Genomic DNA, 15,215 nt, shown 5'->3' with positions numbered 1-15,215 from the left:
TTAGGGGGTTTGATATCCTTGGCACATTTCCTAGCCACGATACAAAAGAAGTTTATAGTAGTGGTTGTAGACTACTTTACCAAATAGATTGAAGCTGAAACATTGGCAACTATAATAGAGAAATAGATGGAGTCTTTCCTGTGGAAATCGATTGTCTGCAGGTTTGGTATACCTCGTATGGTTATTACAGACAATGGTACACAGTTTTAGGAAAAGTTCAAAAAATTATGTATTGACTTCCAGATAGCTTTAACTTAAAGCTCAATGAAAATACCACAAACTAATGGGCAAGTGGAAGAAATAAACAAGAAAATTCTAATAACCCTCAAGAAAAAAGTTGGCAAGCTAAAGGCATTTGGTTAGAAGAACTACCTGGAATCTTATCGGCCCTTTGAACTACATCCCATACCGCAACAGGAGAAACAACTTTTTCGCTTGTCTAGGGTGCAGAAGTTCTAATCATTGCAAAGATCGATTTGAGGTCGCACAGAACACAGTACTTCGATGATGAAGCTAATCAAGAGGCCATCAAGCTCAATCTTGTCCTGATTGACGAACTCAGAGAAATAGCTAAAATTAAAAATGCATCATACACCCAACAAGCAGCTTGCTACTACAATTCCAAGGTAAAAAACAAGCAGTTCCAAGTTGGCGATCTTGTCTTAAGAAATACTGAAGCTAGTCTACTTGCTTCGTAGCAGGGAAAAATGGCTCCAAATTTGGAGGGGCAATACAAGGTTATAGAAAAAGTAGGTTACGGAGCATAAAAGCTATCAAGAATAGAGGGCATAGTTGTACCGTGAACTTGGAATGTTCGACATATCAAAAAGTATTATGTGTAAACCCTTACCCTATGAATGAAGAATCTTTCCCTAACAACATTTATATCATCTTAAGGCTCTCAGGATAAAAATTGTAACCTCCAACACAGTTAGTGAGAGCAAAGCTCCCAACTGTCATATTAAGGCTCGTAGGATAAAAAACTGCAGCCTCTAACACAGTTAGCAAAAGTAAAGCTCCCAACTGTCATCTTAAGGCTCGTAGGATAAAAACCACAGCCTCTAACATAGTTAGCGAGAGCAAAGCTCCCAACTATCATATTAAGGCTCGTAGGATAAAAACTACAGCTTCTAACACAATTAATGAGAGCAAAGCTCCCAACTGTCATACTAAGGCTCAGAGGACAAGATCGCCGCCTCCAACATAGTTAGCAAGAGCAAATCTCCTACCTGTCATACTAAGGCTTGTAGGATAAATACTGCATCCTCCAACATAGTTAGTAAAAGTTGAAAACTCCTAATTGTGTTATCTTTCAAAATTTTCTTAAGTATAAAATAGCTCGTAGATTCATATCCCCAGCTAGTTATCTTCTAAAATTTTCTTAAGTCTAAAACAACTCGCGGATCCACATCCCCAATTGGTTATTTTTCAATTTTTTTTAAGTATAAAATTACTCGCAGACTAATATTCCTAGCTAACAATCTCATTAAGTCTTAAACATCTTGCAGCTTGTAATTTTCGAAGGTTTTTACTTAATGCTTTTATAACAACGGTATAGCTATGCGACAAATGTGAGCTCGCAAAAGACACAACAGCAATAGACTATCAAAAACAAACTTCTTCAATATCAAATTTTCATTTCATAAAAAATAATAGCAAAACAACAACAAATACAAAGAAACTAGGATGCATTATCTTCTCTGTCAGCACATTCGTCAATATTGTCAGAAGGGGCAACGTCATCAGTGGAAGGGACCACATCATCATTCTCCTCACTCTTAACTGGATTCACTTCTAAGTAGAAGTCTGGAGAGTTCTTCCAGGTAGACAAATGAGTCTCATGCAACATTCGAGGGGCATAGCACATCAAAGCCTAGCTAGCTCATATCCACTCTGTCGAGAGCATCAAAGTCTAGTTTACGAGCATCGAATGGGCCACCAACAACCTGAGCGTGTAGCAATATATTTATTTTCAGCTTTGAAATATAATTCAAAACATTCTCAGTTGTTTTCTTTTTAAACTTTTCCAAGGCCTCAGATTACTTTTGTACAGTGGCCTCCACTTGGTCCTAGCACTCCCTAATGATTTTTTCGAGAGAGGCCGCGTGTTTCGCTGTGACCTTTTTTACCTCATCCTGCATAGCTTCATTACTCTGCCTTTCAGCGGCTACCTCGTAGGCTAGCCTCTCCATCTTAATATCAGAAATAGTCAGACATTCTGTAAGATCCGCATTCTGTTTATTAATAACCTCATTTTCATCCATCACCTTAAGATACAGCTCGCGAACTCTGGCCAACTCTGCCTTAGTCTCGGCAAGCTCACTCTGGTGGGCCTCTTTATACTTCAACCCCACCATGTTAGCCTAAAAAAAAGAATTACAGGTATGGGAACAGGCTTGATGCTAGGGGTGCTTGTGTGTTGCTTACCCTCGCAGCCTCTAATACAGAAGCCCTCTATCCTTGGGCCATATCAACAGGATTGTAAGGGTACTCCTACGCGCTCAAGTCCCTGCGTCATAGAAATGAACCCTATCGTTTCCAACTAGCACTTCTTCAACAGTGGGTACAAGAGGGGAAACATGAGAAAAAATTAGAGGAGTATCCTCAATGGTAATTCACGAGCTCACCACTGAGGACTAGGAGATCTAGCCACACAGTAATAGGACCAACAGGGTTATTCCTTTTTTACTGCGACGCTCCAATAGTGTGTTGCTCCTTTCTTCCTCACTCGTAGAATTAATGCGCACAGCCCTGCGGTAGTCTTACGCTTCTTATGAGCACCAATTATCAAAGAGTCAATATCCATGGCCTCGTTGATCTCGCAGAATATACTATCAGTTTCACTTGAACTATCCTCAAAGTTATAATTGATCTCTGTATCAGCAACAACCCCATGATCAGTGGGAGAAGTTTACAAATTTATATTTTGCCTATCACCTTCCCATTGCGAATACTCTACGAGAGCAAATGAGTGAAGCTTCATTTCACAGAAATGATAGAAAAAATTCACTAGTTCCTTTGTGGTACCCCGCAATACCAAGCCTAACTCGTCAAAGGAGTCATAAGGCCACATACAGCTCTTAAGTAGTGCACCAAGGGATCGAGCGACCTCCATGTTATCACCAGACCTCCATCCATCAGAACTGTAACCTTCCAAGTAGTACTGGAAAACATTCATCTCCGTGATAAAATCCTCCAAAACCAACTGACGCCTAGTGCGAAGACTTTAAAACTGGGCCACAACTTTGTTTATAGGGATAGTTCGTTGGAACGAACACATGTCTTGCCTCAGCGAATACCACTTGATTGGAAACCCAAAGTCATCGCTAAGTTTGCTACGAACTCAAACATACTTCCCTTGGTTCAAACGAAGGTTGGAACATTGATGCACAACAATCATCTTTACCTTTTTAAGAGGAGAGAAGTAATAGAACCCCGACGAGTTCTCTAGATTATGGCTCTTTAACTGATATAGATGTTGAAAAATAATGAGCAAGGGAACCTGATCATGCTTAGAACAGTTGTTGAAGTACGTCATGGAAATCCACCAAGAAAAGCCCGAGAGTTGGCCATCTGCAATCCTGTAGTCCTTGAGTAGACTGCAGAAGAAAGGGTGCAATGGCAAGTGGAACCCAGCCTCAATCGTGTGAATCGAAAGAAGAAAGCTATCTTCAATGGTTTCGCATAACCGGTGTGAACCCTTTGGGATGGAGAACTTGTACGTAAAATTGGGAAGTTTTATTACCCGAACGGCCAAAACTCTTTGCAGTGCCTCCTACTTAGTAGTACAGGGATAAAGCTTTTCTGTCACTAGAACCAGAGACAATTATTATCGTAGTGGACAAGCTGGGACTATCCAGTTACCAATCCCTCTCATCTTCACCATAACTCGAGTAAAAGAAGAAAGCAAAAATTTAAAAAGTAAAAATGTTTGATAGTACCTTTGTTTCAGATTACTGAAAATGCTAAGCATGACAGGTTTAGGGTTCCAAAGGCTCCCATTTTAAAGAATAATTTCTCATTCCGCTCTTTGACGAATCGTATAATCGAAGAAAATCAACGATCCAGATGCAAGCAGATGGAAATGGTTCAACTTTCAACGGTCAGATACACACACTAGAAACCCAGTCGTGCACTCGGTAAAATGATCGTTACGCATTACAACTCGCAAGCATACCCAACAAGCTGCATTAAAACTTGACATGATGGACCTAAGGCGCGCCACTTTATAGCACCCTTTAGGCCTACTAAGTGGGGAGTAGATTGTTATACACTAGTAATCACCGACCTGAGCCCTACTAGGGACCTGGGTCTCTGACCCATAACCTGAATAGGTCCCACCAGAAGATTAAGTGCGAAGCGAGCCACGATAGGACATCAAGGCAAGTGCGCGGGCCCTACTCACATTGCGAGCTTGCGGATTCAGCTCGCAAGGCAAAGCCAATAACCTAGCTCGTAACGTAAGGCCACAGATCTAGCTCATAGGGACCTAGGGAGCTCGTAAAAAGGGTTGTGTGCTTCGCAGGCCACCTAGACACGTGTCTAGCAGGTACGGAGCTCGCCCAGAATGTCAGTCCCATGAACAGAAAGGACCGCGTGCTCCGTAGACACGTGCCCAACACACTTGGAGTTCATAGAGAATGTCAGTACTAGAGGCAGTGGAGTCAAGACAAAATAGTAGGACCCTATCATGAGCTGAATAGCATTTATAACAACATGTATAAATACCTGAACACTCCTATAAACAATATATGAAAAAATATTAACCAACAATTATATATATTAATATTTATTGAACGATTGAATTTTTTTACATAAAAATAATTAGAAAATTTTAATTTACATCAAATTTGACATCCATGATTTATATGATTAAAATATAATATATGATGATTGGATCATTAAAATATTAATAGTATAAAGAGATACGAATGGGTATAAAACTAATTTAATTTTACACGTAGATCACTCCCTATTATTATATTTGCTAAAACCAATATCATATGTTTTTATAAACAATGATCAAATAGAAAAGAAATCTTATAAAGATTATATAGAGTGATATGAGTAAAAAGTAGAAAAACTATTTGAAACACAAGTGGGATAAATCTCAAAATTATATATGAATGTGTAATTTGATACATTAATTTTCATTTGGTGCAATTATATATATAAAACTTTGATTGTAGGGTGAATTTTGGCCGATTGAGTCTTAGCTCAATTGGCATGGGCATTGTTGTCAATGCAAGACAACATGGGTTTGAGTGCGCTGAAGCACATTATCTTCCTATTTATAGGTTAGGGAGGGGCTATGAGTAGTTCTATATATTGTGTCAACAAGAACAAATATGATTAGAACCTATAACGAGATTGTTCAAAAAAAAACTTTGATTGTAGTTTAAAAGTATACATGAAACTTTGGTTTTGAATCAACTATATACACTTAAATAAATACATTAATATATTTTTATAATAAATATAATTATTTATGTACGCAATATGAAAACTTAAAACAATGCTATATTGGATAAAGTTGAATCAAATCAAGACTTGATGTATAAAATTGTACAAAATTAAAATTCATATATAATATTATATATTAAACTAAAATTTATATGTAATTTTGAGATTAAGATTTGTTGAGTAATATTTTCTTGTGTGTTATTGATAGGAATGTTCGGGTATTTATACATGTTGCTACATATGCTATTATAGCTCATGATAGGACCCCACTATTTTGTCTTGACCCCGCTGCCTCTAGTATTAGCATTCTCTGTCCCTAGTACTGACATTCTCTGTGAACTCCAGGTTTGCTGGGTATGTGCCTACGGAGCACGCGATCCTTTCTGTTCCTAGTACTGACATTCTGGACGAGCTTCGTACCTACTGGACGCGTGTCTAGGTGACTTGCGGAGCACGCAGCCCTTTGGTAGCCTTGTCCTTGGCTTTGCCTTGAGAGCTGGGTCCACGAGCTCGCTCTGCAAGTAGTGTCCGCGAACTCGCCTTGCTATTCTGTTCGTGGCTCGCTTCGCACTTAATCCTTCGGTGGGACTTATCCAAGTCACGAGTCGAGACCTGGATCCCTAGTAGGACTCGGGTCGATGATACTTGATGTATAACAAGATGCAAAAAGCGATACATTTTTCATTTAGGATATAATAAAAATATTAAATATTAAAAAAAAAACATGCTATATTTGAAGCTTTCCTTTATTAAAAAGAAATCCTGTGAAGTTAAAATATTAAATACTACCAAAATATTTATGTTCTCGAAAAGTTATTTTTCTTCATAATAAAAAATAATAGGCTATTTCTTTTTTCCTTTTCCAATCCCGTAGATCAAGGAAAATGAATTCGAGATTTCCAGACTTCCAGTTACTATTAAAGGGTAAATTCAACCACAGGTCACCCAATTATAGCCACTTTTCTCTTTTGGTCTTGCAACTGTCATTTTTTTTAATTTGATACGTTTTCTTTTTCAATCTATGTATCATTTTAATTTGGTCACTCAACTAATTGAGAATTTTTTTTTGCTTATTTTCGTTAACTGCTATTAATATGTGATAGGAGGGTGATGTGACAGTTAAAAATCATTATAATAATAAATTTAACTTTAAACTTTTATTATAGTTTTAAAAATTATTAATTCTCAAAATTTAATTATAGCTAAATCGATATAATATATAAAATTTTAAAGTTAAATTTATTATTATACTACTTTTAATTGTCACATCACTCTCATGTCACAGATTTAACTACACTTGATAGAAATAGATAAAAAGATGGATTAATTGAGTGACTAAATTTAAAAAATTGATGGTTGAGTGATTAAAAAAATAATTAGGTGACCATGGATGAAAAAAAAATTACAAGAATTTAGAAAAGGGGAAAAGTTGAAAAAGAAAGAAAAGTCGAACGAGGAAAATGTTAAAAAGCCATTTTATTGTAGTCAAACCTCAAATGGTTCGCAAAACTATCTATTGGGAAGTAATTTAACGTCATTTGATTTCCCGGCAGAATAAGAAAAGGAAAATTTTGCGGGAAAGGGAAAGAAAAAGAATGGTGTTTGCAGAGTTGAGAGAAGCCATTGAGAAAATGAAGGTGGTGGATTCTCATGCGCACAGTATTGTTCCTTTAGATTCCTCTTTTGCTTTCATCAATTCACTGTCTGAAGCAACTGGCGACGCCTTATCCTTTGCTCCTTACTCCCTTTCTTTCAAGGCAATGGCAGCCACTCTCCTCCTCCTCCTCTTATTCTTCTTATTTTTTAATCTTATAAATCAATCAGTTTATTTTCATTTCCAATGGTGACTTAATGTCTTTTAATTCTTTGACTTAATACTAAAAAACAGTGGTGGAAACTTTTTTCTTTTTCTTTTGGTGTTAAGTATTGCTGTTTGTGTGAAATTGTTTTCGATAGTTTGAAGCGACGTTCAAATTCAATTTTCCTTTTACTATTTGTCTATTTCTTTAATGCTTTGTTTCTAATTTTGTTCCATAGATTTATGAATCTTACGTTTTAAGCTTGTTTGGTTCTCAGTTTAATAATAGATCTGGAATAGTTTGACTTTGCTTTGACATTTCTTGGATCGTTAAATCTGCTGGTTGAAAGTTGAAAATGAATAAATGAATATCTGTTCAAACAAAGCCTTGATTCAAAATGTAAAAGTGCAGCTTTTTGAATAACAAAAGTGTTTGGTTTTACGTATCATAGACCAACTGTGCTATAATTGTAAATAAAGTCAATCGTTATTGCCTGATAACTTTGAAAAAGTAGGGCTCTAACCTTTTGTTCTGAGACAGTTTGGTTTTGACAGAGGAATTTGAGGGAGATTGCAGAATTCTATGGCACGGAATCATCATTGGATGCTGTAGAACAATATCGCAGATTGTCTGGATTGCAATCCATTAGCTCAAAGTGCTTTAAAGCTGCAGGAATCTCTACTATTCTTATTGATGATGGACTGAAGCTTGACAAGAAACATGACATTCAGTGGCATAAGAATTTTGTTCCATTTGTTGGTAGGATACTCAGAATTGAATCCCTGGCTGAGGAGATCCTTAATGGGGTAGGATCCCTTCTTAACCTTCTTTTTAAATTTATATTAAATTCTAGTAAATATTATCATTGATGGCAAGTTCATTTTTCACATTTTTTTATATCTTTGGTGTTGTTACAACTTACATATGTTTACAGGAGATGCCAGATGGATCTACCTGGACATTGGATGCATTCACCGAAACATTTTTGAAAAGCTTGAGGTCATATCCTTTCAGATAGTTATAGATGTTTGTAATAGTCATTTTCCATTACTCACACATATGTGGCTTGTAGAACCTATATTTACCATCACGGCTTTACCACTTTTTGTTCATCCTGTGACCTGCTCATTCTAACTGAAAGGCATCTACTTCCATGGTTCTTTCTATTGATTTGAAATTAACACATTATCTGCAACATCTAATTGAAGCTTTAGGGACAGTTCATGTAACTTCGGTTGACCACCAGTGAAAGATTATTGAGGTTAGCCTCCCTAACTGGTAAGGATGAATAGATAAGAAGAGCTTGCTGTCCTAGCTGGATTTCTTAACTCACTGTTACAGTTGCAAATGAGATTGTTGGGTTGAAGAGCATAGCTGCATACCGCAGTGGTTTGGAAATCAATCCACATGTCACCAGAGAGGATGCTGAGATTGGTCTTTCTGAAGTTTTACAACGTAAGTATACTATAGCCTCTGAATTGGACTTTTTGCATTTATCAGTGGATATAACAATTTCCCATTTCAGGTGGGAAACCTGTACGAATTACAAATAAAAGCTTAATTGACCATATATTCATTCATGGTTTGGAGGTAGCTCTACAGTTTGATTTGCCGTTGCAGATACACACAGGGTAAGATAAGCTTTTACATTGTTAAATGTTCCCCAACTAAACCCTTGTCGATTGCTAGGAAATTGAGGAAATGAACTTGAGTTGGATTGGATAGCAATCTGAAAGGAGCCCTGCCAGATGAAATTAAAGTTTATATCAAATTAGCGGTTGGTCTCTATGTTGAAATTAGCAAGGTCCAATAGGCAGCTCATCTATTCCAAGTTATTCTCCTTATAAGTGAGCTATCAGGTTGCACGCATGCAACCCGAATGCACTTTTAGCATCTTTTTCCTTATTTCTCGTGTTTCATTTCTCCCACAACTAGCTTTGGAGACAAAGATTTGGATTTACGGCTAGCCAATCCTCTTCATCTTCGAACCCTTTTGGAGGATAAAAGATTTTCCGGGTGTCGCATTGTTCTTTTGCATGCATCCTACCCGTTTTCAAAGGAAGCTTCATATCTAGCCTCTATCTATCCCCAGGTGAAAATTCTACTCTCTAGTGGATCACCTCATTCTTTAAACTTATTCAATCTTCCATGTTCCTTTGTATATAATGAGTCGTACTTTCAGGTTTACCTTGACTTTGGGTTGGCAATTCCCAAGCTCAGTTTTCATGGGATGATATCCTCAGTCAAAGAACTTTTGGAGTTAGCTCCCATAAAGAAGGTGAGAATAGTCGCCCAAAGGAAATATTGAGAATCCGTACTCAGTGTACAGAAGTTCTTAAGAAAATGAACATTTGTTTTTTTAGATAATCACACAACTTAGTAAAGAGCTCTATACTAGTTCATCCAGTGAGGAATCTGTCAATAGACACGGTTGGTTCTTTTTATATGTACTCTAAGTTTGTTTTATTACTGATTGATCTTAAACGCAAAAATTGCAGGTCATGTTCAGCACTGATGCAGTTGCAACTCCTGAAACATACTACTTAGGTCAGTCGAAGTTTCCATCCGCACATATCATAGAATGGCTGGAGAATGATGCTTCTGATTGTATTCATTCTATTTTTAAGAATCTCATGTCCAAACCTGATCACTCTTAGATTATTATTGTCTGTCTGTACTGCTGGCGATTCAAAATTTGCATTGCACCAGGAACAGTTCTAAGTGCTAGAAATTTTCAATTTTTCATATTCTCGGTATTCATTAAAAATTCTGATTAGAAAACACTGAATTACCATCTAAAATAGCCCTTTAATATCTTTAAAGAAATAGTTACTCCCTTATAGAAACTGTTTTTTCTAAGTTTATATATTCATGTACACGTAGAGGTTTTGCTGTGTGAATCTGTCTTGGGATTGGAAGGTGCAACATAAATTTTATTTCTTTGAGGAACGAGTTCGTTTCTGTGCAGGTGCATGTATTTGGCATGGTCCTCACCCTTCACTTTATTGACAAAAATAGGACTAATTTGTTAAAGCATTGGAAAAGTCTAGAATTGTTTGAGGGTTTATTTGATAAAACAACTTCTGAAGTAAATTATTAGATTTCCTTGTCTTAAACAAAATAGAATCCACGTGATGACGAGGCCTAAACCTACTCCTTTGTTTCAGGTGCCAAAAGAGCGCGTGAAATTGTCTTTTCTGTTCTACGTGATTCATGCATTGATCATGATCTCTTGATCACTGAAGCTATTGAAGCATCCAAGGACATCTTTGCCCGGACTGCTATACAATTATACAAGATTAATATAGGCGAGGAACTAGTAGGTTTAAAGGCTAGTGACTCTCCTAGCTACGTGATAGGGACAAATGTTCCAGAACATAGTGTTTCCCTTGTTCGTATTTTATGGGCAGATGCTTCCGGACAGCATAGATGCCGAGTAAGGTTTCTTTTTCTTCGTATAGATCAGTTATTCATTCTTTGATTAAGTTCATCATCACAACTCTCAGGAAGAAATATAAGTTATTCCTTTGCCACTATCTGAAAAACGAGGAAACTCAAAAACTTTACTAAAGGGAATTACCAACTTTGATGAGCAAACCTATAACTTCTAAAAATCAAATTAATTTCCTTTTCCCTCTATTCTTCGGATGCTACCTTAGGGATCATATGCTGGCTGGTTTATGCATCATTCACCTAATAGTGCAAAAACATTAATCTGTTTTGAATTTCTATATCCTGTTAGTTCCTATTGCAAGTTTTATGTTGTAGTTATTCTGCCAGCAATTGGACTTTATTACTCCAAAATAGAAGCTAATGGTTTGGTTGATCCTAATAACAATATGATGCCTTAATGGCACATTGGAGGAAAGATTGAGATCGTTTTCATGCTATATAATTGTGCCTTAGGCTATATTTTCTTTCTTTTATCAGGTTCTATAATTATATGGTATGTACTGAATAGTACTATTGTAGATGTCATTTGTTCAAGGAGTGTTCTTGACCATTTGTGACTGTAAGGGTAATCTGCAATTTAGCTGTTTCTTAATTTATTTGACATTTCAGGTTGTCCCCAAGAAACGCTTTAACGATGTTGTGAGGAAAAATGGTGTCGGTTTGACTTTTGCATGTATGGCAATGAGTTCTGCTGTTGATGGTCCAGCTGATGAGACTAATCTAACTGGGACTGGTGAGATTAGACTGATGCCTGACCTATCGACTTGGAGGGAAATCCCATGGTACTGTATCTTTGAGGAATAATATCTGGTTTACCACAATGGGAAATATTTCTATCTTCCCCTTCAATACCTTCACAATTTTACATGCGTTTGCATCATTTAGTATTTCCTGTTTTGCTTTCATATATTTGACATGAATATCTCTTGGTTATCGTTGCTAACATTGTTAATTTTCATTATGCCTTTAAAATAATGTTGGTACCCTCTTCCTCAATAGGAAAAAACAAGAGGAGATGGTCTTGGCTGACATGCATCTTAAACCTGGGGATGCATGGGAATATTGCCCAAGAGAGGCCCTACGAAGAGTTTCAAAAGTTCTAAAAGATGAATTCAACTTGGTACGTCAGGTGGTCTGTCATGCATATGAATTCACGCTCAATTAATGAATTCTATATATGCAGGTAATGAATGCAGGATTTGAAAATGAATTTTATCTCTTGAAAAAGCTAGAAAGGTGCGTGACATAGGCCCTTCCCTCCTTTTTGTTGTTTTAGCAGCCTTTAGCTCTGGTTAATTGTAATGAATTTTTCCCCTTGAAAACTTGCAGAGAGGGGAAAGAGGAGTGGGTGCCAATCGACTCAAAACCTTATTGCTCCTCTTCTGGATTTGATGCTATCTCCACTTTATTTCAAGAAATTGTTGCAGCTCTAAATTCCTTGAATGTTGCTGTTGAGCAGGTACAGATGAGAAGTCATGTTCTTGATATCCACTATCATTGGAGGGACTTTCATCAACTGATACTATGCGGCTGTCATTAAATTTATTCATATTTTACCTGACAATTAGTTTGTCTTCATTATGTCTGTTATTTAGTTGAGTGTCTGCATTAAGACACAAGTACATAATCCAAGATAAGAATAAACGTGCAGAGATCAACCGAGTTTGCCCAAGTACCCATTCAGGTGTTCTTTTAGTGTGAGTGCATGAGATGTACTGAGATCATTGCAATTGTTCATGTAGCCTACTTCCAAATCAAAGAATCTTTGGTTGCGTTATCCTTTTCTAAAATGTAACAAATTTCAACACACTAGATGCATCCCTTTTCTTACAAGTGGTTAAGAACAAAGGTCTACTATTTGAACCTTTTATGAGTTGCCAGGCTTGCAGAAAACGATTAATAAACAATCATCAGTAATGGATCCCTATGGTAATAACTTTAGATGATGGTATAAGCATTTTATCATGTAATAATTATCTAGAAATTTTGTTTCTTTTCTCAATTATGTTAAGTTTCTATAATAACAAATAAAAGTAGAGATCCAGTGGTTTTATTCTTTTTCCTTAATGGGGAGCCATCATTTTCTCTGGTTTCCTTCGTCCCTCCCTCTCCTGAATGCTGCTTTTTTGTGCATCTTAGGAAGTGAAAAGTTGAGTATTACTTGATTCTCCTGGCTTACTTTAGCTTTCAAAATTTACAGATGCATGCAGAAGCTGGAAATGGTCAGTATGAAATGGCTTTGGGGCACACTGCTTGTACATATGCTGCTGACAACTTGATTTTCACGCGCGAAGTTGTTAGGGCTATTGCAAATAAACATGGGCTGTTGGCAACGTTTGTCCCCAAGTAGTAACTTTTTCTTATTTTGACCAATGCTTTCTACCTCATCTTCTGGTCAAGGCCTATAGTTTCTGATATTTTTCGCTTTTGCTTTGGATGAAACTCAAATGGTTCATTAAAATATTTATTTTGTCATGTAGTGGTATTGCAGATGGAGGGTTTATTGAATGTCTACTAGTATACCAATTTATGCTTTATCATTCCAACTGAGTTACTGAATCTTTCTGATTATATAATAACAAATAAATATTATGGGAGACTCGTCTGATAATCATTTGAATTGAGCTAAACTTCATATATTAGTCAATGCTGTGAGGCTTTCATGCATGTTTTTCCCTTAACGTTAGAAACTTGGAATACCCAGCATTTTAACTATGTTTCTCTGCCCAGGTATGCTTTGGATGACATAGGTTCTGGATCCCATGTGCATCTCAGTTTATGGCAGAATGGACAAAATGTTTTCCAAGCATCCGATGCATCTTCTCAGCATGGAATGTCTAAAGTTGGAGAGGAGTTCATGGCAGGGGTTTTAGATCATCTTCCCTCGATTTTGGCATTCACGGCACCACTTCCAAATAGGTTTATTCTCTACTTCTTGCACACGTGTATTTGCTGCACGTGATAATATTATTGTAATGCATTCATGTATTCTAAATCTACTTTGATTTTATGTTCAACTTGTATTTGTCTTCAGTTATGATCGCATACAACCTAATACATGGAGTGGAGCATATCAATGCTGGGGCAAAGAAAACAGAGAAGCGCCTTTGAGGACTGCATGCCCACCTGGGATTCCAAATGGATTTGTGAGCAACTTTGAGATCAAATCTTTTGACGGATGTGCAAATCCACACTTGGGATTGGCTGCTATAATTGCTGCTGGAATTGATGGTCTAAGACGGCATCTTCATCTGCCTCAACCTATTGGTAAGATTACATTTTTTTTTGTTGGTATTTAAAGATTTTTCACTGCATAATAGCTTTTGTTATCAGAAACTTTAAACAGATTGTGCTCAAACTCTTCATGTTGCTTGAAGTAGTTGAAGTACCACGGTTAACGCATATTTGGACACGGGTATTGAAAAGCTTAGAAAATACTGAAGCCAACTCATGTGGACACATATCATATGTAACGCTCACGTCAAAGTCCAAATAACATAGCTTTTGACACATACACTGCATAAATTGGTTAAAAAGTTAATCTGCAGAAAGTAATGGTCTTCGACTGAATATTCCATTACTACTTGAAATCTATACTCTGACGTTACTATCTCAATGCAATTTTTATGAATAAAACAGATGCAAATCCAGCTACACTAGAAGGGAAACTATCGAGACTTCCTAAATCACTTTCTGAATCTTTAGAAGCTCTTCAGAAAGACAATGTCTTGAAGGAGCTGATTGGTGAAAAGCTTGTTGTTGCTATAAGCGGAGTTCGAAAGGTAATTTCCATCCACGTTTACCTGAAGGTTTCATCTTCGAAAATTTTAAATCCATGAATGCATGCATGATCTGTTCCATGTTCTGCCTCGATGCTTAAATCGAAATACATCTAATGCATTGCAGGCAGAAATTGAGTACTATTCGAAGAATAAGGAAGCATACAAACAACTTATTCACCGTTATTAAGTTGATGAATCAATATCCAAGCAGTTGGGGGAAGAGTAAGGAGTTTTGTCACTCTTAAAATAAATTGATAGATGATGCTAATCATGGTTAATAACTTTGGGGTGTTGGCTACTTTTACATTTTTATATATGCAACATTTTGTTGTAGAATAATGGTTTATCTCCGTTCTGTTTCTTAAGCTATTTAATCCATTTCTCTAGGTTCAAGGACTTTCCCTTTTATAAGGGGAAGATTTATTCACAGTATTACCATTGTTGAAATTTAAGTTAAAATGAAGTACGTTCTAAAATTAAAGTGTCATGGTTTGACATCAATTAATTAAGTTTTGATGAATTAAACTAATAAGAAAATATATATATAAAATAATAAAATTTTCGAGATGTATTCAATAAGCGAAAATAATGAGTTCATTATAACTTATTATATGATACATAAACAAGGTAGATTTTAAGCTTCACAAGTGAACTTAATAAATTATTATATTTAGTATACATAGATTTTAAGTTTCACAAATTCTTTAAAGATTAGTAT

The 15,215-nt window shown here is 36.4% G+C and overlaps 1 protein-coding gene across 1 annotated transcript; it reads left to right on the top strand.

The window, feature by feature from the left end:
- The first annotated feature begins 6,940 nt into the window (after positions 1–6,940).
- On the top strand, positions 6,941–14,929 carry LOC105767899 (protein fluG). The gene is made up of 18 exons (XM_052629422.1): positions 6,941–7,220; positions 7,817–8,068; positions 8,197–8,265; positions 8,603–8,717; positions 8,788–8,893; positions 9,198–9,354; positions 9,445–9,540; positions 9,761–9,809; positions 10,430–10,698; positions 11,325–11,497; positions 11,715–11,835; positions 11,899–11,951; positions 12,045–12,174; positions 12,916–13,061; positions 13,446–13,634; positions 13,750–13,982; positions 14,355–14,497; positions 14,622–14,929. Exons 1-18 carry the CDS (start codon positions 7,059–7,061, stop codon positions 14,682–14,684), a joined length of 2,526 nt encoding a protein of 841 aa, XP_052485382.1. The 5' UTR covers positions 6,941–7,058; the 3' UTR covers positions 14,685–14,929.
- Positions 14,930–15,215: the final 286 nt, after the last annotated feature.

This window comes from Gossypium raimondii, chromosome 4 (assembly GCF_025698545.1).
Source record: "Gossypium raimondii isolate GPD5lz chromosome 4, ASM2569854v1, whole genome shotgun sequence".
NCBI lineage: Eukaryota > Viridiplantae > Streptophyta > Magnoliopsida > Malvales > Malvaceae > Gossypium > Gossypium raimondii.
This window is presented reverse-complemented; position numbering and strand designations above follow the sequence as displayed.